The 20,712-nt window shown below is 43.0% G+C and overlaps 1 protein-coding gene across 1 annotated transcript; it reads left to right on the forward strand.

The window, feature by feature from the left end:
- Positions 1-17,436: 17,436 nt before the first annotated feature.
- Positions 17,437-19,785, forward strand: LOC126724824 (trihelix transcription factor ASIL2). The gene has a single exon (XM_050429215.1). It carries the CDS (start codon positions 18,286-18,288, stop codon positions 19,588-19,590), a length of 1,305 nt encoding a protein of 434 aa, XP_050285172.1. The 5' UTR covers positions 17,437-18,285; the 3' UTR covers positions 19,591-19,785.
- The last annotated feature ends 927 nt before the right edge of the window (positions 19,786-20,712 follow it).

Here is a 20,712-nt window from a genome sequence, read left to right on the forward strand (position 1 = left end):
TGTTGGTGATTTTTGTTTATGAGAAGTATCTAAAGCTTAGTCATATTTCAGGACTTGCATATAGTTATTTGATCATAAACACAAGGCAAATTTATATATAATGATAATTCAACTATTAAAATAAGTGGGTGAGAGGGGATTTGAATCTTGGTTCTCTTCATAAAGATGACCAAGCTACAAGGCTCTTGGTGCAAAACATAAAAAATTGATACCTCAAAATTCCATGCTTAAGGCCTACAAAAACTAAATACTAGGTGTGATCATTCAAGAAAAATTGACTGCAAAGAGAGAAACACAAGACAAATGTGGAAGGTTTGAAAGACAACTGAGGCTTGCAAGTTGAACCAAACTGGCTTAGTCTCTTAATATCTGGTTACTTACTCCTAAGGGTTTGTGAGAGTGCTTTTTTTCGGGATATTCAGGCCCAAGGATCCCGGACCTGAATGAAAAGAAAGGATTTGGTGGACTGGGCCTTGACTCACCGCAGCTAAATGGCTGTTTAAGAATCAAGTGAATGCAGAGAAATGCTCCTGACAAAAAGATGACAAACAGGGATATCGAGGAGTGCCAGAAATTAACAACGTAAGCTCAGAAAAAAAAAAAAGAAAAGCAGGATTAGCAAGACAATAAAAGAGAAGTACTGTGGGGATCCTGGGAACAATATTTAATTAAAGCATTATCTATTCGATCACAGCAAGCTTACTAGGACGTGATACAAGGTCCAATCAAGTTCAAAAATTGCAGCCTTGAATGGCTATTTCAGCCTTCAAAACTTGCGAAGTTTGATTCTCGTTGGATCCGAGTATGTGCCATAGTTGCTTTTACAGGATATCGGGAAGCAGTATTTGTTTTCCCTTGGTATTTTCTTTCTGCCTAAACTTTCTGATAATTTTCTAGAGAATCTCTTCTTTCTATTGTGTTTCTTTCCCTTTTTTCTCGCTGCCCTTCTTCACAACCCATCCTCTCCTTTTATAGTGGAGTTTTCTGGGCATCTTGGGGAACCGTTGGTTCCCCTGTTTTGGTCTTTTGTAAACAGAGTATGTTCTGTCCTCATCATCTCGGTAAGTCCCCTTTTCCGTTTTCTCTCATTCTTTCCTTCTCTTGGTTCTGATTCCTTCGAAAGCTTCTAGTTGGCCATCCTCTTTGGGATGTGCTGAGGTATGCCCTTCTCGGCATCCTCACTTCTGGTGTCTTTTACTTCTCCGTTTCTTTCCTATTTGGGCGGAATCCTGTTCTACTCTTTTGAAATCGTTTTGTTAACATTCTTCTTCCTTGTTTTGGTTCCCCGACGCCTTTTCTGTCTGTGCCATGAAGGGTCGCTTGCGTCCTTTTGTTTTTTTCTTGTTTTTCTTTCTATCGATCTGTCCTGGTCTTCTTTTTTCTTCGCACTCATTGATGGTGCCCGAGGATCCTTGCGTCTTATACTTTGCTGTGATGTTCTCTCTTTTTCTTTTTTGGTTGCTTTTCCTTTTCTGGGCTTCGGGATCCTCAGGGCCTTTTGTATAATCCCTTTGGACTTGGTCTTTTTTCTTCTGGGCTTAACTCACTCTTTCTTGGGCTTAGCTTATCCTTTCTTGGGCTTATTTTATTGTGATTTTTTTAGGCCTCAACATTTAGCACCCCGAGCTCGTGGGTTGCCTGAAGCCCACGCGTGAGTGATTTAGGTTTCCTTAGGTTTTTGTGGTATCCCCCCTTTTTAACTTTTACTGGGTTCCCTTCCTATTTACTTGGGATCCCGGCTCTTTTTCTGCTGCTTCGAGCCGCCTCTTTTTTGCGTGTTGTATTCCCTTATTCTTTCGCAGCTCCCTCTTTATACGGGACGTGGCAGTTGGATATTTGAGGTGAAACTCCTCTACCCACTTTCCTCGTTTCCCGTTATTTCTCATTAATAACTGCTGTAACCCCTACTTCAAATTAAATTCTTTGGCAACTGGCGCGTCTTTTCATAAACTGTTTTCCCCAACTGCTATTTGCGCCTTTATTGTAGCCGTTTCATCTTATCACTTTGCTTCTCTGGGTTATTTTGCTCTCTGTGTTTCTCTTTCTTTTCCTCTTCTTCTCTGTTACTCTGGTCTTCCTTTTTCACACCTTCAATCTCTTTTCTTCTTCATAGTGTGTGTGTTTCCATGGCTTCTTCTTCTTCTCGAAAGAGGAGAGAGCGTACTCCTGGTCCTTCTGAGGGTGAAGGTTCTTCTGGTTCTGCTCCGAGCGATTCTCATGAGGTTGTTGAGCATCCAGCCTTCCCTCTACGGGATCCTTGGTATTCTCCCAGTTTATTTTTTCCTCATATTTCTCATGGTGAGGCTCCTCCATCCCCTCACGTTTGGCTATTTTCTGGCCAAGCAGGTTTCGCTGGTTCCGCCCAGGTTCCTGACCCTAGAGAGGTTTTCGATCTCCAGATCAGACAAGGAATCCGAGAGGCGGTTCCTATTTTCTTTGATTTCGTGGCGGGGAAGATTCAGGGTTGGCCCATATGGGTAGACAAGGAACTGTCTGATGCTGAGTTTGTGGGTCATTTGGAGCGCGCCGGCATCCTAAAGGCAGTGGCTATTTCCAGAAACCTTGAGGGTTTCAGAGACGCCAAAGGGCTCAGGCATCTGGTACGTCGTTGGTGCCCTTCCCTTCATACTTTTTTCTTTTCTACTGGTGAATTGACAATCACCTTGGAGGATGTGGTTAATAACTTCCTCCTCCCGGTGTTTGGTGAAGAGAATCCCTTTGATATTGATCTTTCTGGTGAGGATCTTGTGGTAGAAGAGAAATTATTTGGTCATTTTGGTGGTCGCTCCGCCTCTCCTGGTGGTAAGCCGGCTAGGATGGGGAGATGGGTGATGACCCTCTCTCGTGAAAAGGATAAGGAAGTAAGGTGGGCCGGTTTCCTGGCCTTCTGGCTTAGTAAATTTTTGTTTAGTGAGTTCCCTGGGTACGGAGTTAAGTCTTCGCTTTTTCCGTTGGCTATCAAGTTGGCTCGAGGTACCCAATATCCTTTGGCCCCTCTGTTTTTGGGTCACGTTTATTCTCAACTGGACCAGCTTCATGGAGATGAGGCTGAGGGTGACTCTTGCTATGTGATTACTTCATCTCTTCATTGTGCCATTCTTCAGATTTTTATGTGGGACCGTTCTGCAGCCACTTTGGCTAAGTGTAGAAATTTGAAGTTTGTGAAGGACAAGTTCCAAGGATCCCCCGACATAGTGAAGGGTCTTTGTGGCAATTCTACTGATGCCTTTCCCATTATTTTTCGTTGGATTAGCTTAAAAGGTGGCGGCCTCAATCTTGTGGAGTTGTTTGACCAAGCAGGGAGCTTATGTTGGAGATCCCCTCGTGAGTTTGGTCCTGGCTTTGCGTGTGATTCTGTGTTGTCTTCTTTTTTATCTTCAACAGGTAATACCTTCAACTTGCGCCGTGGTGATGAGGGCAGTCTGGCTTATCTTGCCTGCATTAGCCCCTCCTGGCTTCCCGTGCCTTCTTCAAGTGGCCCAAAGTACACTCATTATTCAGCACACCGGGTGCTTCGACAGTTTGGTTTTGATCAAGATATCCCGCCAGTTTTCAAGGATGTGGTGCCATCCCTTCCTTCCTTGGATCCTTTCTTGAGGCTGCAGGCCTTTTCTTATTGGTCTCGGAGGAGCCCCCAGTTCGTAGTGCCTAACTCCCAGAGAGGAGTCTTTGCTTCCAGTGGCTATACCGGTTATTGGAGAAGAGTACAAAAATCTTTTGTTGACTATGTTGGCACTGGTACAATTCGAGAAGTCCCGAACTCTAGCATTGTTTCTGCTCCGACAACTAATAGACGTTTATCCCTTCCTACTGCTGGGATTGTTTCTGCTGCTGCAAGCAGCAAGACTGGGTTTGCAGAGTGGCATTTCTCCAGGGGAGGTTGGGTGACTTATGGACAGGATCTTCCTGAGGCCTGGCTGGGTGATAGTCTTATCATTGGTACATCCTCTGGGGTACCCATCAAAAAGGGTGCAACAGAGACAATTAGTGCCACTACTGCTAAAGGTAAGGATGTTAAGTTGAAGAAAATGAAAGCTGCTGATGTTGGCGAAAGTGCAGGGGGTGTGGAGATAGGCTCTGAAGCAAAAAGAAGGAAAACGGGGAAATCTCAAGCACACTTGGCATCTCACGAAGGCAAGGATGTCAGGGAACCTTTAGTTTCAAGGACCCGGAAGAAGACCAAGGTAGAGTCTTCTTTTCCCCAGGTTCCTGTGACTGCTTCAGTCCATGGTTCTTTAGGATCCTCTGGTTTGGTATCCCAGCCTCCTTTAGGACCCTCTGGGCGTACTCGTTGTAAGCAAAAGACTTCCAGAGAATCTGTAGAGAGAGAGAGAAGGGCAAGACTTCTTTCCTTCTTCTCTCTTTTTTTTTCGCATTCATTTTCTATCTTTGCTGACGGGTGGTGATTTCCTTTGCAGTCCAAGCGCAAGTCTGATTATAAGAAGGGTAAGAGCCAATCTTCTGGAGACGACGTGGTACGTGTGTTCCCCCTTCTTCTGTTCTTTCTGCGCTGCTAGTATTCCTGCTGTTTTCCTCTTTTTTTTTTTTTACTTAGTATTGCCTTCTCTGCTTCTCCTTTCTTTAGGTGGAGGTATCCCCTCCTGTGACTGGCAAGGTTCTGGGGGAGGAAACTATCACAGCTCTTTCTGTCATTTTTCCTGTTATGGGAGATGAGCCCCCTACTGATGACCCTGCTGAGGAAACTGGGCAGCCGATGCAAGGTTTCCAGGATTCTCAGGATCCCAAAGCTTCTAGGATCCCGTCATCTCAAAGTCCCCATCTTGCACGCACTCCTAGTCCTATCAGGACTGTGTTTCCTCAATCCTTGTCAGATAAGGATGCTTTGGGAGACACTCCTTTATCCAAACAAACAGGTAAACCTTGTTTCTTTCGAAGTGGCGTTATACTTTACTTTCTTTTCCGGTTTCTCTTGAGTTCCTTCTTTTTCCTTTTAGGTCAAACCAGTGAGAAACCCGCTCCCAGTGTTGCCTCTTCTTTAGAATCAGAGAGCTCAGAAGGTGAGTGTAAGCTGCTCCATCGTGTTTTCCTTTTTCTTTCCCCCCTTTCTTCTTTTTTTATATATATATGGCGAAGCCCCCTGCATCTATCCCTTCCTTTAGCCAATTTGCCATCGGTCCTTCACCTTTTCTTCAACTTGCCTTATGTTCCTTCCCAGAATCTTCGGGGACGTCAGGAGATCAGGAAGAAGAGGTTCTGCCTCAAGAAACTGGAACCGGTTTGCTTCTTCTAAATCTGTTCTTCCTTTTCTTTTTCTTTTTTTTTTTTTTTTGAATATTGATACAGGCTTTGCAGGTTCTGAGCCTGTTATCCCTGAAGGAATTGTGAGACCTATTGAAGTTGCTGACCTTCATCCAGAGCAAAAGGCTGCAAGTCCTCAGGTTTCTGCAAGTGGTGACGCGGTGATGGGGGATGCCTCGAAGGTGGCTGCCTCAGATCTTGATTCAAGGCTTTCCTCTTTCCTGGCTCGCTTCGATCTTTTGGAATTCAACAGTCTTCCTGCCAGCCACTTTCATGTCTTTGGGTCTTCTTATGGCAGCTTCCTGCGCTTCTCTGTTCCTGTGGAGGGCTTGCCGCTGCTAGAGAGCCTGCTCAAGAGTCACGGGGATTTTACCAGTGGCTTCAGGGGAGGCATTTTTCTAGGCAATATTTTGATGGAGTTGCTGTGTGTTGTGTTGATTTCTCTAAAGAATTCCTCTGTTGATTTGTTGTCTGAAGAAAAGCTTCTGGAATGGAGAGGGGTGGTGCAGGACCTTCTAGAGGCCAAGTTTAATTTGTCTTTCCTGCTGAATCACTTGCGTCTGCTGGCTCATATGCTGTTTCAAAGGCAATCATTCAAGAGTATAGACACTGAGATAGCTGTTGCTGAGGAAGCTTTGGCTCATGCTCACAAAGTTCTACAAGATTTGAAAGTCAAGCGGCAGAGGATCCTTTCTTCTTTGGCTGTTCCTGCTATTTCTCCAGATGCTTCTCTGTTGGCCGGCCTCATTCCTTAGCTTTTTTTTTTCATTCATATGAACAATTTGGGGTTGTATAATTTTTTTTTTAAAACATTGCTCTGCTCTTTCTCTTTTGTGCTTCAAAACTGCTTCTTATTTCTTGGTATGTGAATCTGCCCTTTTCCTTGGATGTATATATATTGTCTTTACTTTCTTGTGATTCTTTTCTTTCCTGAGTCCTGGACCATGGTTTCCACAGGTTTCACTGTAAGTTCTGGTCCAGGTACTTGGTGACTTATTGTGCAAGTACTGAGCTGGGTAGACTAGTATCCTTCTCTATGTATGTTTTTTTTTTTTTTGAGATACGGTCCCAGTTCATGAACTTTGACAGGTTCCCCCTTTGCCAAGTGCTAGGCTAGGTATCCTAGATATTTTCTTTTATTCTGTGATCCTAGACCTATGCACTTGGGACTGTTTGTGGGATATCCGAAATTATTTGTGTGGTGGATCCTGGGCCATATGTAAAAAGGGTATTACACATTCTCCCCCCCTTTTTTTTTTACTCAGGTATCCTTCCTTGAATTTATCTATATTTGGTCTTTGCAGTAAAGAAAAACTTAAATGTTGCAGAAACAGGAATTCCATTAAAACATGATCATTTTTTTTTTTAGGAACAAATAAAAGTCTTTTGGTGCAGCATTGACCACAAAGTGTCAATTTATCACATGTTCCTGAACAAAATTATCTTAGACCAGAATTCTTGATAAAGGCTGAAAATAAAAAGACAAAATAAAAAGGAACTTAGCAGATAGTGAAGTTGGTGAAAGGACCCTGAGGTACTGGGGATCCCCTTGTCCTCATGCATAATATTGCTTCAGCCACTTCCCATTTATGGGTTCTGTCAGGACTGTTCCATCTTCTTTGGCAAGGTAATAATATCCACTTTCATGAGCTGTGTTGATGATGTAGGGTCCTTCCCATTTTGGGGTGAACTTGGAAGGCCCTGGCAGGTTCCTCCTCACGTGCTCCGCCATCCTTAGCACTAATTGCCCTTTGGTGAACACTCTTAGGCGTACTGCTTGTGCATATGCTCTGGTCATTCTTTGCTGGTATCTTTGGCTCCTTTTCTTGGCCAGTTCTCTTTCTTCTTCTACTCCTTCCAGATCTACTAATCTCTTTTCAGTGCTTGCGTCTTCACTTTCTCCCTGTCTTTCCTCGAGAACCACCCTTGGTGTAGGAATGATTAACTCCACAGGACTGATGGCCTCTGTTCCATAAACCAGGGAGAACGGGGAGAATCCTGTGGCTGTCTTTACAGAGCTCCTACATGCCCAGAGTACGTCTGCTAGATGGTCACTCCATTTTCCTCCATACTCATACTTCATTTTCTTGAGGATTTTTAATATTACCCTATTAGTAGCTTCAGCTTGGCCGTTTCCTTGTGGGTAGTATGGGGTAGATCTTCTATGCTTGATGTGGTACGCTTCAGCTAATCCCTTCACATCTTTGTTTATGAATGGGGTTCCATTGTCGCTGATAAGTCTTCTGGGGATCCCGAACCTTGTGATGATGTGGTCTCGAATGAAATTTGCTACAGTTGCTCCAGTAGCTTTTTTCAAAGGGATGGCCTCTACCCATTTTGTAAAGTACTCCGTGGCTGCCAGGATCCATATATAACCATTGGATGGAGGGTTTATGGGCCCTATGAGATCGAGCCCCCAAGTATGGAAAGGCCATGGTGTCGTCATATCCTGTAGGACATTTGGGTGAGTGTGAATCGCATCTCCTAGGACTTGGCAAGCATGACATGTTCTGACCAGCTCCTCAGAGTCTCTTTTCATCGTTGGCCAGTAATACCCCAACAACAGTAACTGCTTGTGCAGCCTTCTCTTTCCTAGGTGACTTCCGCAATCTCTAGAGTGCACTTCTCTGACCACTTCTCTGGCTTCCTTTGGTCCCAGGCACCTGAGGGGATCCCCGTGGTATCCTTTTTTGAACAAAATATCATTCTGCAAGAAATACCTGCACGCCAGTTTCTTGAGCTTATGGGCCAGCTCCTTGTCGGTTGGCAGGATACCCTAAGCCAGGTATCCTATGAAAGGAACCCGCCAATCTTCTATAACAAACACAGCGTAGCTTTCTTCTTTATCGATTGTCAATCGACATTCTTTACATTTCCCCTGTATGACTGCTGCTTCCTTGTCCATGTCTGGCCAGTAGTACCCCATGCGTTGCATCCTCCTGTATAGGCTGACTTTTTCTGCAACTCCACATGTTTGGGCGTGTAATTCTTCTAATTTCAACTTTCCTTCCTTCTCGGTGATACATCTGGACAGTATTCCTCCTGGTAGTCTTCTGTACAATTCTCCTTCTATCTGAGTGTAATCCATTAGCTCTTTGATGTTCCCCCTAGGATTTACTTCTTTCATCCTTTCTTTGACTTCGTCCCTCCAGTCCCACTGTTTGGATTCCCCTGGGTACATTCCTTGGAGGATCCTCACAATAGAATGTTCCTGCCTTCCTATTTTTATCAGTGTATCTCTCCCATCAAATGGTATTTGGGATCCCAGGGTGGCGAGAGCATCTGCGAACCTGTTTTCGCTTCTTTGAGTGTATTCTATGCTGAAGGTTTGAAATTCCATTTCCAGTCTTTGTGCCCAAGTCCTGTAGGCTGCTAAGCTTTGTTCCCGTAATGCAAAGTCACCTTTCACTCGGGAGACTACAAGATTAGAATCTCCGAGCACTCTCATGTGTTTCACTCCTATGTTGAGTGCTATAGCCAACCCGGTCAAGTATGCCTCATACTCAGCTGCATTATTAGAGCATGAGAAACCAAGCTTGAAAGACAGGGGCATGACATCCCCATTTTCACAGCTTAGCACAATTCCTACCCCATTTGAAGTTGCTGTAGCTGACCCGTCAAACCTCATAGTCCATTTCTTCCCTGGGATCTCCATCACTGCTACCTCACCAGGGATTTCTTCGCTCAGTGGGCCTTCTTCCTTCCCTGGGAATTGAGCTAGCAAATCTGCTATGGCCTGGCTTTTTACAGCCTTGGGGGTTCTTGTGCCTATATCATATTGTGAGAGCAATACTAGCCATTGTGCCATCCTTCCCGTGAGGAAGGGCTGGTGCAGGAGTGCTTTTATGGGGTGGGACTTGGTTACCAAGAGGATTTGGTGAGCTGAGAAGTACCTCTTCAACCTTTGGGAGGCATAAACGATTACTAGGCAGGCTTTCTCTATTCTGGGGTACCTGGTCTCGGTATCCTTGAGTGTTCTGCTTACATAATATATAGGCTGCTCATTTCCTTGATCATCTTCTTGTGCCAGCAAAGCTCCTATTGCCTGAGAGTTCGATGCTAAGTATAGCAATAGAGGTCGCCCACGTACTGGTGCCTGGAGGGTGGGCAGATGGTTCATAATGCTTTGAATTCTTTGAAAAACTTCCTGCTGCTCTGTTCCCCAGGTGAATTCATTTCCCTTTTTCAGTAATTTTGATAAGCCTGCCGTAGCTGAGGCTAAACCAGGCACAAACCTCCTGATATAGGAGACTCTTCCCAGGAAGCTTTTGAGTTCTCTAACAGTAGTTGGTCTTCTCATCGTGGCAATAGCTGTGGCCTTGGCTGGATCCACGCTTATGCCTTTGTGATGTACCAAGAACCCGAGGAACTTTCCAGCAGACACTCCAAAGGCGCACTTCATGGGGTTCATACGTAACTTGTATTTCCTGCATCTTTCAAAGACCTGCTCGAGTACTTGGAAATGTCATGTTCTGGTTTTCGACTTGACCACAATATCGTCTACATAATCTTCCATCTCCTCATGCATCATGTCATGGAAAATGGCTGTCATGGTCCGTTGATACGTAGCTCCCGCATTCTTGAGGCCAAAGGGCATTACAGTGTAGTAAAAGTTCCCAATCGGAGTTCTGAATGCCGTCTTTTCTGCATCTTTGGCTACCATGCGAATTTGATTGTACCCACTGTACCCATCCATAAACGAGAACATTGAGTTTCCTGCAGCTGAATCTACAAGGAGATCGATATTGGGCAAGGGGAACTCATCTTTAGGACATGCCTTGTTCAAGTTGCGAAAGTCTACACAGCAGCGGATTTGACCATTCTTCTTCTTCACAGGTACAATGTTGGACAACCATTTTGGGTGTTGGATGGGTTTGATTAAACCAGCTGTTAGTAATTTCTTGACTTCTTGGACTATTTGAGCTTCTACCTCAGTGTGAAAGACCCTGGCTGGTTGGACTACTGGCCTCACCCCTGGTTCCACATTAAGAGAATGGACTACTAACTCCGGGTCTAGACCAGGCATCTCATCATAAGTCCATGCAAACACATCTCTGTATTTTTGAAGTAAGGCTACTAGTTGTTCTCTTTCTTGAGCCACCAATTGACTACTAATGAAAACAGGTTTCCGGGATCCTGGTTCTGTTCCCAGGTCTACTTCCTTCAGTTCTTCCTCGGGCTAAATCTGGGCCTCCTTAACTGGTTCTTCTGGGATTTCTTCTTTGGTCATCATGCAGCTTGGTGGTCCGGGACCTTCCTGCACAATGCATTCGGGTCCCGCGCACCTTCACAAACGATAAATTAGCCTTCCCCCAGGTTCCCGCACCACCACACATTCTCGGGATCCTGAAGAGCTGGGCTCCCTCTTTTGTCTTTTTCTTTCTAAAAGGTTTCTCAGGTCACGGGTGCCCCTTCCTCCTTCTTCTTCTTCTAGGATAGGTGCCCCCGGGGTCCCTGGGGTGGGGTTCTCATCATCTGGCTCCAACTCATCATAAAACATCGTTTCTGCAAAGTTCACTTCTCCCTGACTGAAAGGATTATGATTGGCAGGGATCCTTATGGGCCTCCCATTCAGTCTCCCTTTAATGCATTAATGGAACGTGGATGGAATAAGGCGATGTTTATGAAGCCACGGGCGTCCCAGCAGCACGTGATAAGAAACTTCTACATTAATCACATGAAACCTTGTCAAAGCTACTATTGGCCCTACCCTTAAAGCTAGCTGCACGTATCCTTCTGTTGCTTCCACCGATCCTCCAAATCCTGTTATCTCCATGGGGGTCCCCAGGATCCTTCTGTCAGCTAAGCCAACAGCTTCCAAGGTACTTAAGGCTATGAGGTTGAGTGACGCCTCTGTATCCACCAATGCTCTCCTGACTTGAACGCCGTTTATGGTGGCCATTAGATAAAGGGGTCTACGGTGGTCTGGGTGCTCAATCTCCATATCCTCATCAGTGAAAGTTATTGCATTGGTTGTCTCCAAGAAAGCTCGACTAGCATGTGACTCAGCTGTAAAACATTTCATCCCTGAATCTGCTGCTATACTCATGAGAGACTCTGTGGCTACTCTTCTTGCTTCTGGTCCGAATCCTAGTTGATTGAATAGTGACTTGAACTTAGGATTCTTCTGGAGGGTCTTGACTGTACTCGGGTGGAAGGATCCTTCAGATTCTCCTGCCTCTGCTGGGTTCCCATGTATTACTACTGCTACCACCCCTTTTCCTTTGTGGTTAGGTAAGGGGTTCCTCTGCACTTCTGGTTCCTTCTGAGTGAGTTCCAAGGTTCCTTCCCTCAACTTTTTGTGGAAGAGCCTGCGAAGGGTCCAGCAGTCCTTAGTGGAGTGCTTCACATAATTATGGATTCTGCAAAATAAAGGATTCTTCCTTTCTTCCTCGGTTGGTGGCCTGGACACAGTGAATGGCCTGATAACCCCATCTCCAATCCATTTGTCTAGGACATGGCTTAGCTCCTCAGCTGTGCATGGGATCACTGGCGGTTCCTCAAACACCTTCCCATCTGGTCTCTTCCTTTTCTCTCCTGCTGATGCTGTCATAGCTTGGGATGCGGGCAGCCTTTTTGTTCTCATAGTTTGCGCTGTCCTTCTGGTTCTCTGCAGCAGGTCAGCAAACTGTGTGATACATAAATTTTCAAGGTTGAGCCTGTAATCAAAAAGCATGTTGGCTATACAGGTTTCCACGAGCTCCTTTTCTTCATGGTCTCCATAGCAGTCTAGAGACACATCTTCGAATCTTTTAATAAACTGAACAGGATCTTCTCCAGGTCTCTGCCTCACCATCTGCAGGTTCTAGAAAGTGATTTTGTCTTCACCAGGGTAATATTTGGCGCAGAATTTTTCCATCATCTCATCCCAGGTCTTGATGGACCCGGGTCTCAGCGTGGTGTACTAGGTGTATGCCCTATCTACCAAAGATTTGGCAAATTCTCTTAGACATAATTCTTTATCTCCTGCATAAGGGCCCATGGTGTGGACAAACCTGCTCACATGTTCCACGGCACTTCCATTCCTCCCATCGAAAGGATGGAACTTTGGGGGTTCGTATCCCTTAGGATATGGTTTGCCAAGGAGTTCTGGAGGGAACGGGGGATCCCGAGAGAATTGCTTGGGGATCCCTGAGAGTTTTTCCCTTTCTTGCTTCAAGAGGGCATTGACGTCTGCCAGTGTCAAATACTGAGGGTTGGCTCTTCCTCCTACTGCTGACCCTCCTTCTGGCTGGGTCCCATCTTGGTGGCCAGTAGGGGGAATGTTGTCTCTGACTTCCTGTGTCCTGCCTTCTTTGAGAAGACGAACTTCTTGCTCCAAATCCTTTAACATTGCTGTCATCCTGGCCATTAGGTCTGGTTCCTGTCTTGCGTGTCTTTGTTCCGACACAACCTCCTGTTCCACCAAGGGTATCCCACCTCCTTGCCTGGAGACTTCCTCGTTTTCTCCTACAGGCTCGAGGCCGTAGGTGGCACATTGGTTCCTTTGCTGTTTCTTTGTCTTGGAGGCATTCTCTGTGAGGGGATTGTTTCTTCCTTCTTCTTTGCCCAATCCCCAGTGAAGTCGCCAAAATGTGAGAGTGCTTTTTTTCGGGATATTCAGGCCCAATGATCCCGGACCTGAATGAAAAGAAAAGATTTGGTGGACTGGGCCTTGACTCACCGCAGCTAAATGGCTGTTTAAGAATCAAGTGAATGCAGAGAAATGCTCCTGACAAAAAGATGACAAACAGGGATATCGAGGAGTGCCAGAAATTAACAACGTAAGCTCAGAAAAAAAAGAAAAGCAGGATTAGCAAGACAATAAAAGAGAAGTACTGTGGGGATCCTGGGAACAATATTTAATTAAAGCATTATCTATTCGATCACAGCAAGCTTACTAGGACGTGATACAAGGTCCAATCAAGCTTAAAAATTGCAGCCTTGAATGGCTATTTCAGCCTTCAAAACTTGCGAAGTTTGATTCTCGTTGGATCCGAGTATGTGCCATAGTTGCTTTTACAGGATATCGGGAAGCAGTATTTGTTTTCCCTTGGTATTTTCTTTCTGCCTAAACTTTCTGATAATTTTCTAGAGAATCTCTTCTTTCTATTGTGTTTCTTTCCCTTTTTTCTCGCTGCCCTTCTTCACAACCCATCCTCTCCTTTTATAGTGGAGTTTTCTGGGCATCTTGGGGAAACCGTTGGTTCCCCTGTTTTGGTCTTTTGTAAACAGAGTATGTTCTGTCCTCATCATCTCGGTAAGTCCCCTTTTCCGTTTTCTCTCATTCTTTCCTTCTCTTGGTTCTGATTCCTTCGAAAGCTTCTGGTTGGCCATCCTCTTTGGGATGTGCTGAGGTATGCCCTTCTCGGCATCCTCACTTCTGGTGTCTTTTACTTCTCCGTTTCTTTCCTATTTGGGCGGAATCCTGTTCTGCTCTTTTGAAATCGTTTTGTTAACATTCTTCTTCCTTGTTTTGGTTCCCCGACGCCTTTTCTGTCTGTGCCATGAAGGGTCGCTTGCGTCCTTTTGTTTTTTTCTTGTTTTTCTTTCTATCGATCTGTCCTGGTCTTCTTTTTTCTTCGCGCTCATTGATGGTGCCCGAGGATCCTTGCGTCTTATACTTTGCTGTGATGTTCTCTCTTTTTCTTTTTTGGTTGCTTTTCCTTTTCTGGGCTTCGGGATCCTCAGGGCCTTTTGTATAATCCCTTTGGACTTGGTCTTTTTTCTTCTGGGCTTAACTCACTCTTTCTTGGGCTTAGCTTATCCTTTCTTGGGCTTATTTTATTGTGATTTTTTTAGGCCTCAACAGGGTTCAAGATCTATCAAGAGCATGTGTAACTTGCCAATTAAAAAAAAGGTGGGTGGGTTTCATTTATTGTAAAAGAAGATAATAAATAAAAATTAGCAAACAGGCACCAATCACCATCAAGGATTCGGTTCTTGTAAGTTTAACTCATTCATGAACCGTAATTGAGCTTGGACCAACTATTATATCCTATAGAATTTATCCAACCTTTATATCACCAATATTACCAATTAATGCTCCAATGTCTGACCCTAACTGAGAGGTTAATCTAATTCTTTCTATAGATATATATATGATAAACAGAGGTTAATCTAATTCTACCAAACCCAAAAACACCAGTACATCATGGTCTTGAATTCAATTGCTTCATACCATAAGTACAGTAGCAGCACGAATTTTATGAATTTGTACAAGTTGTTGCATCAATTGGAAAATTCCTCAAATTTTAATTTAGAATTTATTTTATCTAGTGTAAAAGGAAAGGATCTTCACTTTTCTGAAAGTAATGACATTACACACGTCTCAATTAAATTAATGAAAAGTTCCATCTTTCCCATAAAACATGGAGTAGTTTGTTTTATTTCAAAACAAATGGAAGAGTTGATTGCTAATATAATAAAGTGTAGTTCTAGGACCACAAATAATTTCACTACTTTTTTCTCACAATTCTAACATAGTAGATTATGAGTGGTTAACTATCACTTTTACATAAACCCATTATTTTTTCTTTACTAATCACACTTTGTCAAATTACAGTTATGACAAAAAGTTATGAAAAATTTTGTAATCCTGACTTTTCTTACAATAAATTTGTAAGAATAAACAACTTGATCACATGTCAAATAATTGTCGCATATCAACATCTCGATAAGTCTAACGCACAGAACACTAAATCCAACATTTGCACCCTAAGTTAAGGGACACAAAATTAAAAAATTATTAAAATTGCTAAGTTATTATACATAATGCACCATAAAAATGGTATTAATTATAAATTGATTTGAGAATAAATGTGCTTGAACCATGAGTGTTATGTATAATCCAAACTTGTCATATGAAAAATAAAAAGTTAGGTGACAATCCATATGATACGTACACAACACTGCCGTATAAATTGGGCAGCCGTCAGTCATTGAAGGAAGTTGTAAATTACCGGCAACGGAATGTCAATCACCCCGTTTTTCAAGTAACGTGAGTCCCGCTCCCGGTCTTTTGCCACCGACACCTGTCGGGTACGATCTCGATAGTATCACCCGACGGTCACTAGCCTTTTTGGGTTACCGCCGAAGACCAACTGTTACCGTAAAAGCTTAAAGGAAACAATCAATCAGTGTACAACTTAAAAATAAGTACAACTCGTGAAGTGGTGGCATGCCTGCCTTTGCGAACACGCGCGCTTTGATTTGATGTCTTCTCATAGAAACAACTTCAGTTCAAAGTTCAAAGTTCAAACACGCTTGCTTGAAAGAAATGTGTTTTTCTACTTTTTCTTAGTTTTTGTGAAACTCACCCACCAATGACTTTTGTCACCCTCATGTATTTGACATCTGAGAATGATGTTATAGGTGTGTTTTGAAATTAGAGAAATGTTAACTATCACTAAGGTGTAAAAAAATATATATATACTACAAAAAGGTCAAAAAAATACCCAAAAAAAAAAATTAAAAAATTTTTAAAAAATTGTTAACGAGTACTCTACCGTGCCCATTAAGGCATTAACATAACCCTTGAAATTATATAGAAAAATTGGTTTGTGATTTTATTTTTTATTTTTTTTCTAAAACAGTACTGCTTGTGAATTTATATAAATAATTGTAAGGGCCAGATTTTGGCGTCTCAGTTCAAGATGTGAATGGACTTAGGCCCAAAAAGCCCAAAACAGTGAATTTGTAGAGAAAGGGTTAGAAAACTGGGCTTTAAGTAACCGAACAACAAATTAGGTAGGTTGGGTGACAAAAGAATGATGAATGCACAAGTGTTAACTAAAGAAAATATGTCATCAACGAAGTCCGAGGACAATGATTCTTATTCAATGTTCTTGGGTGATGTTACAAGTTTGATTCTACGTTGCTACAATGTTTCTTTTATAATTTTTTTGATCCCCTATTCATGGTATATCTCTGCCATTATAGAGCTCCTTTTCAACAATCTTGGCCTTCCACTTATTGATCATCCAAGCTTCTATTTGAGTGTCTGTCCCATCGGACACCCCTTCTAGTCAATGCACAAGCCAATATAGTCATGTTCAGGGGTTTTCTTCACATTAATGCAGTTAGGATGTTAGCTACAAAGTCTTTAATACGGTGGTAGTAGTTTTCTCTCTAGATATTTCAAGACTCCCCTCTGTGTTTTGTTTTTGCCATGCTTATCTGTGCCTGCAGGACTTTTGGAAACGTCTTTCTGAACGGCAAACCGCCTGTTCGGACCTCGACTTGGTTTATCCGAGGTGGAATTAGTCCTCGGCACGCCTTCTTGTGTCATTATGTCCCTAAATGACTTTGACATTTACTAATACGGGCTCCTTTGGTAACGTTTCCCTATTTTCAGACGGTCTATAGTTCTCGACTTAGGCTTTGGGCCCAATACCCCTACAGTAATATTAACACACAAAATTGTTATAAATAAGTTATGTAATTATTGGTGTTTCTAATTGAAACGTTAGGATAAATTTCCTATTCCTCCTAGATTTCAAATACTTTGTGCATAAAGAGGTGTTAATTCAGCTATATGACTTTTATCAATATGATATAGCCTATAGGGGTTTACTAAGCACATGTTAATAGAGCAAGACTTAGGTACAGTACTTAGATGCTGTTTTTTAGATTCCCTTCTTAAGATTCTGCCATGTAGAATTTTTCTCATGGGATGGAAGTGTATTTTTTAGTTAAGTAACTACATGACTCAATCTTAAGTGAGGAACTTAAAGAACAACACTTAAAGTATTATACCTAAGTTTTGTCCATATTAGTGAACCATTTTAGAAAAATTTTAATGAAAAAGTGACTAATTTTTTTCAATTTTTCATATAAAATTTTCTAAAATAAATGCTAAGAGTATACATTAACCGGATCTATGATATAAAAAAAAAGGTATTTTTAGTGATTTTTTTTTTTGGGGGGGGGGGGGGGATTAAAAGGTAATTCAAATGAGTTGTGTGACTTGTGAGGATAGCTGAAGCTCAAAAAAATCTACATCAATTCAAAACCTTGCAAAAGTTCCATTCAAGTACCAACTCCAAATAAAACTGTTCAAACTCAAGTAATGATAATAATGAATAGTATTATTTAATACAATCAATATACAAAGACACTTTTTCAAGTTTCTAATTTTCTTTTTGACAAACGAACCACTATATATATATACACATAACTATCAATATTGTAGGCCGACACCTTAGGTGCAAAGCATCAACATCATAAAAACACCTTTTCTTTTCCCTATTTTTTTATTGTAAACACTTAAATACACCAAATGTTAGGATTGAGCTTAAAAATGCAGCAGCAGGAGGCACCGGAAACCGGGAAACCCAAATGGAAATTGGGTTCGGTAATTTCGAAGAAGCAGGTTGGCTTTTTCCGTCAAATTGACCGACCACAAATAAAGACAAACAAACACACAACACGGTTCTTTTTCTTGTACCTACCAAACCAAAAAACCAAACCCGAGCCGGCTTTAACATCTCTGATTTTTTTTTTTATCATCATCGTCATCATCAACGACCGGTGACGGAGTTTCCTCGCTTCAACCAATAACGTCTTGCCACCTCACCCGTCCTCCTCCGACGCCGTTAACTTTTTAATTTTTTTCCCGTCAATAAAACAAACAAACCAAAAAAAAAAAACACTGAAATTATAAAAAGTCAGTCAGTCAGTCAAGTCAGTCATTATATTCGCCGATCGATCACTCTAAAAAAAAATCAAACACATCACCCAAACAAACCCTAATCTCTCTCTCTCTCTCTCTTTCTCTCTGAGAGAGCCTCTTTTTTTTTCTCAGATCGCCTTATTCTGCGCTCACCGGCGCACGTTAGTTACGATCGTAATTGTCCTTTCCTTCCTTTCTTTCCTCTACATATATTCATACGTGTCCTGCGCTCACCGGCGCACTTTAGCGCGGCCTCCTTAGACAGAGATCTGGTGAACGTTAGTGAGGAGCGCAGAGGCGCACTTTAGCTGGACAGGACGGCGCACGTTAAGCAAGCGGAGGTGGAGGTGGAGGAGGAGGAACTGGAGGAAGAGATGGAAGAGGACGAGGAGATCCACTCGCCGCAGCGATCGCCGGATTCGGAATCTCCGGCGTCGTCTACTCCGCCGCGACCGCCGACGAACGGTCGGATAACGGTGACGGTAGCTTCGGCTCCGCCGCAAGCGCTGCCTCCGCAGCAATCTCACCACCACCACCACCACCACAGCAACAACAACAACAACAACACGCTAACCCTAGCTCTTCCGATTCAACAGCCTCGATCCGCCGGTTCCGGAGCCGGAGGATCCGGCGGAGGAGGAGGCGGGAGAGAGGATTGCTGGAGCGAAGGCGCGACGGCGGTGCTGATCGACGCGTGGGGAGAGCGGTACCTTCAACTGAGCAGAGGGAATTTGAAGCAGAAGCACTGGAAAGAGGTCGCCGATATCGTGAGCAGCAGAGAAGACTATCGGAAGACTCCGAAAACCGATATTCAGTGCAAGAATCGGATCGATACGGTGAAGAAGAAGTACAAGCTCGAGAAGGCGAGGATCGCCTCCGGCGGCGGACCGAGCAAGTGGCCTTTTTTCGAGAAATTGGATCATTTGATCGGTCCCACGGCCAAAATTCCGCTCGCCACGCTCCCGAAAGTGCCGGTGGGAATTCCGGTCGGTAATCGGTCCTCGGCGGCCGCCGCCGCAGCCGCAGCGGCGAGTCAGTATAGTAATAGTCAGATGTTTAATAAACAATTGAGTAACAGTAATAGTAATACTAAGCAGAAGAAGTTGGAATTGGTGTTGAGAAATAGTGGTGGTAGTGGGAGTGGGAGTGGTAGTGGTGGTGGTGTTGGGCAGAGGTTTCAAATGTTTAAGAAGCGGGGCGGGGTGGAGACGGATTCAGACTCTGAATTGGAGGCGGAGGAGAGGGATTCAATGGATAGTTTACCGCCCCCAGTGATGACAAGGACGGAGAGAAAGCGGCCTAGGCTGATGGTGATGGGTGGGAGAGGAGGGGGGAATGTGGAGAGGAAGGAAAGAGGAGGAGGAGGAGGAGGAGGAGGAGGGGGGTGGGGGAATGCAGTGAGGGAATTGACTCAGGCGATATTGAGGTTTGGGGAGGCGTATGAGCAAGCTGAGAGCGCGAAGCTGCAGCAGGTGGTGGAGATGGAGAAGCAGAGGATGAAGTTTGCTAAGGAGTTGGAGTTGCAGAGGATGCAGTTTTTTATGAAGACCCAGTTGGAGATTTCGCAGTTGAAGCATAGTGGTGGTGGGAAGAGAGGTGGTGGTGGCGGTGGTGGTGTTGGGAATGCTAGTAATCATCATAGTAATAACAATAACAATAATAGTGATGATAGTAACTAGGGTTTTAGATTTGGTGTTTTAGGATTTTATGTGTTTTTCTGATGAGTGAAGATAGACCCATTGGTGAGAAGGATCTGTAGTGGTAGTATTTATGTGTGTGTGCAAGTGTAAGTTTATTGAGTCTTAGTTTCATCAGAGTTGTAACTTTGTTAATTTGGTGGAATAGACTGATTAGATGCTTAAATTACAGTAGAATGTGACATCAGTTGTCAATTTTTCTTTGCCTTCAGTTGTTAATTATTCTACCCTTAGAAATGTGCAGCTTAAACCTATTGATTTAATGGTCTATATAATACAGTCTCTCTGAAATCCTATGTTTGCTAGCTATTAATTTGAATGTCATGCTCCTGCTTTTTCAATGAGCTTTGCTTAAAGTCCATTTTTTGAGATGGTACGGTATGAAATTTGGGTTTTGCTTCATGCAGTTTCCTGTTATGAATGTAATTTATCTTTTGTGATTGTTACAGAACAGCTTATTTGGTTCTGGGAATTTATATGGTAAAAAAAAAAAAAAAAAAAAAAAAGAATTGGTAGAAGATATGGTTGAAGAACTTGATTCTTTACCATAATCCTACTGTTACATTGTATGTATAAAAAATAGAAATGAGCTATCTGACAGGAGAAGCTCTTTACTTGGTGGAACATCATGCATTATCTTTTCAATGACATCTTCATGTGATATCTATGGCAATTCTATGCATTCAAGAAGAGCTTAAAGGCCTTTTTTCTGAGATGATATGAAAATGGAGCAATTCTGCGCATTGATGTAGTTTGCTATACCATAAAACTTATTAGTTCAAGTAAATACCGAATTGATATTGGCTTCTCTGAACAGATTAATTGTTTCCAGTGCTTTAGAGTTTTAGATACTATCCAAGGGGCAAGAGGAGCAATTCTCTGCTAAAACCAGTCTGCAGGGTTGAAAGAAGAGTTCACTCTTTGCTCTCAGCATAACTATGATTCAGGCAAGATTCTAATGGGCAAACTGAGAATTATTGATTTGCTAGGTGGAAGCCAATAGTTCAATGCCCAGTATGACTGGCAAAACCCTCACATTAGCATAAAAAGAACCATAAGATGTCATTTAGCAAAAATGTAGGAAGATGCTGAGATCTAGAAACA

Source organism: Quercus robur, chromosome 5 (assembly GCF_932294415.1).
Source record: "Quercus robur chromosome 5, dhQueRobu3.1, whole genome shotgun sequence".
Classification (NCBI taxonomy): domain Eukaryota; kingdom Viridiplantae; phylum Streptophyta; class Magnoliopsida; order Fagales; family Fagaceae; genus Quercus; species Quercus robur.

What these genes read in the sequence shown, in the direction of transcription:
- LOC126724824 (XM_050429215.1), top strand. Translation starts at nt 18,286, where the DNA reads ATGGAAGAGGACGAGGAGATCCACTCGCCGCAGCGATCGCCGGATTCG.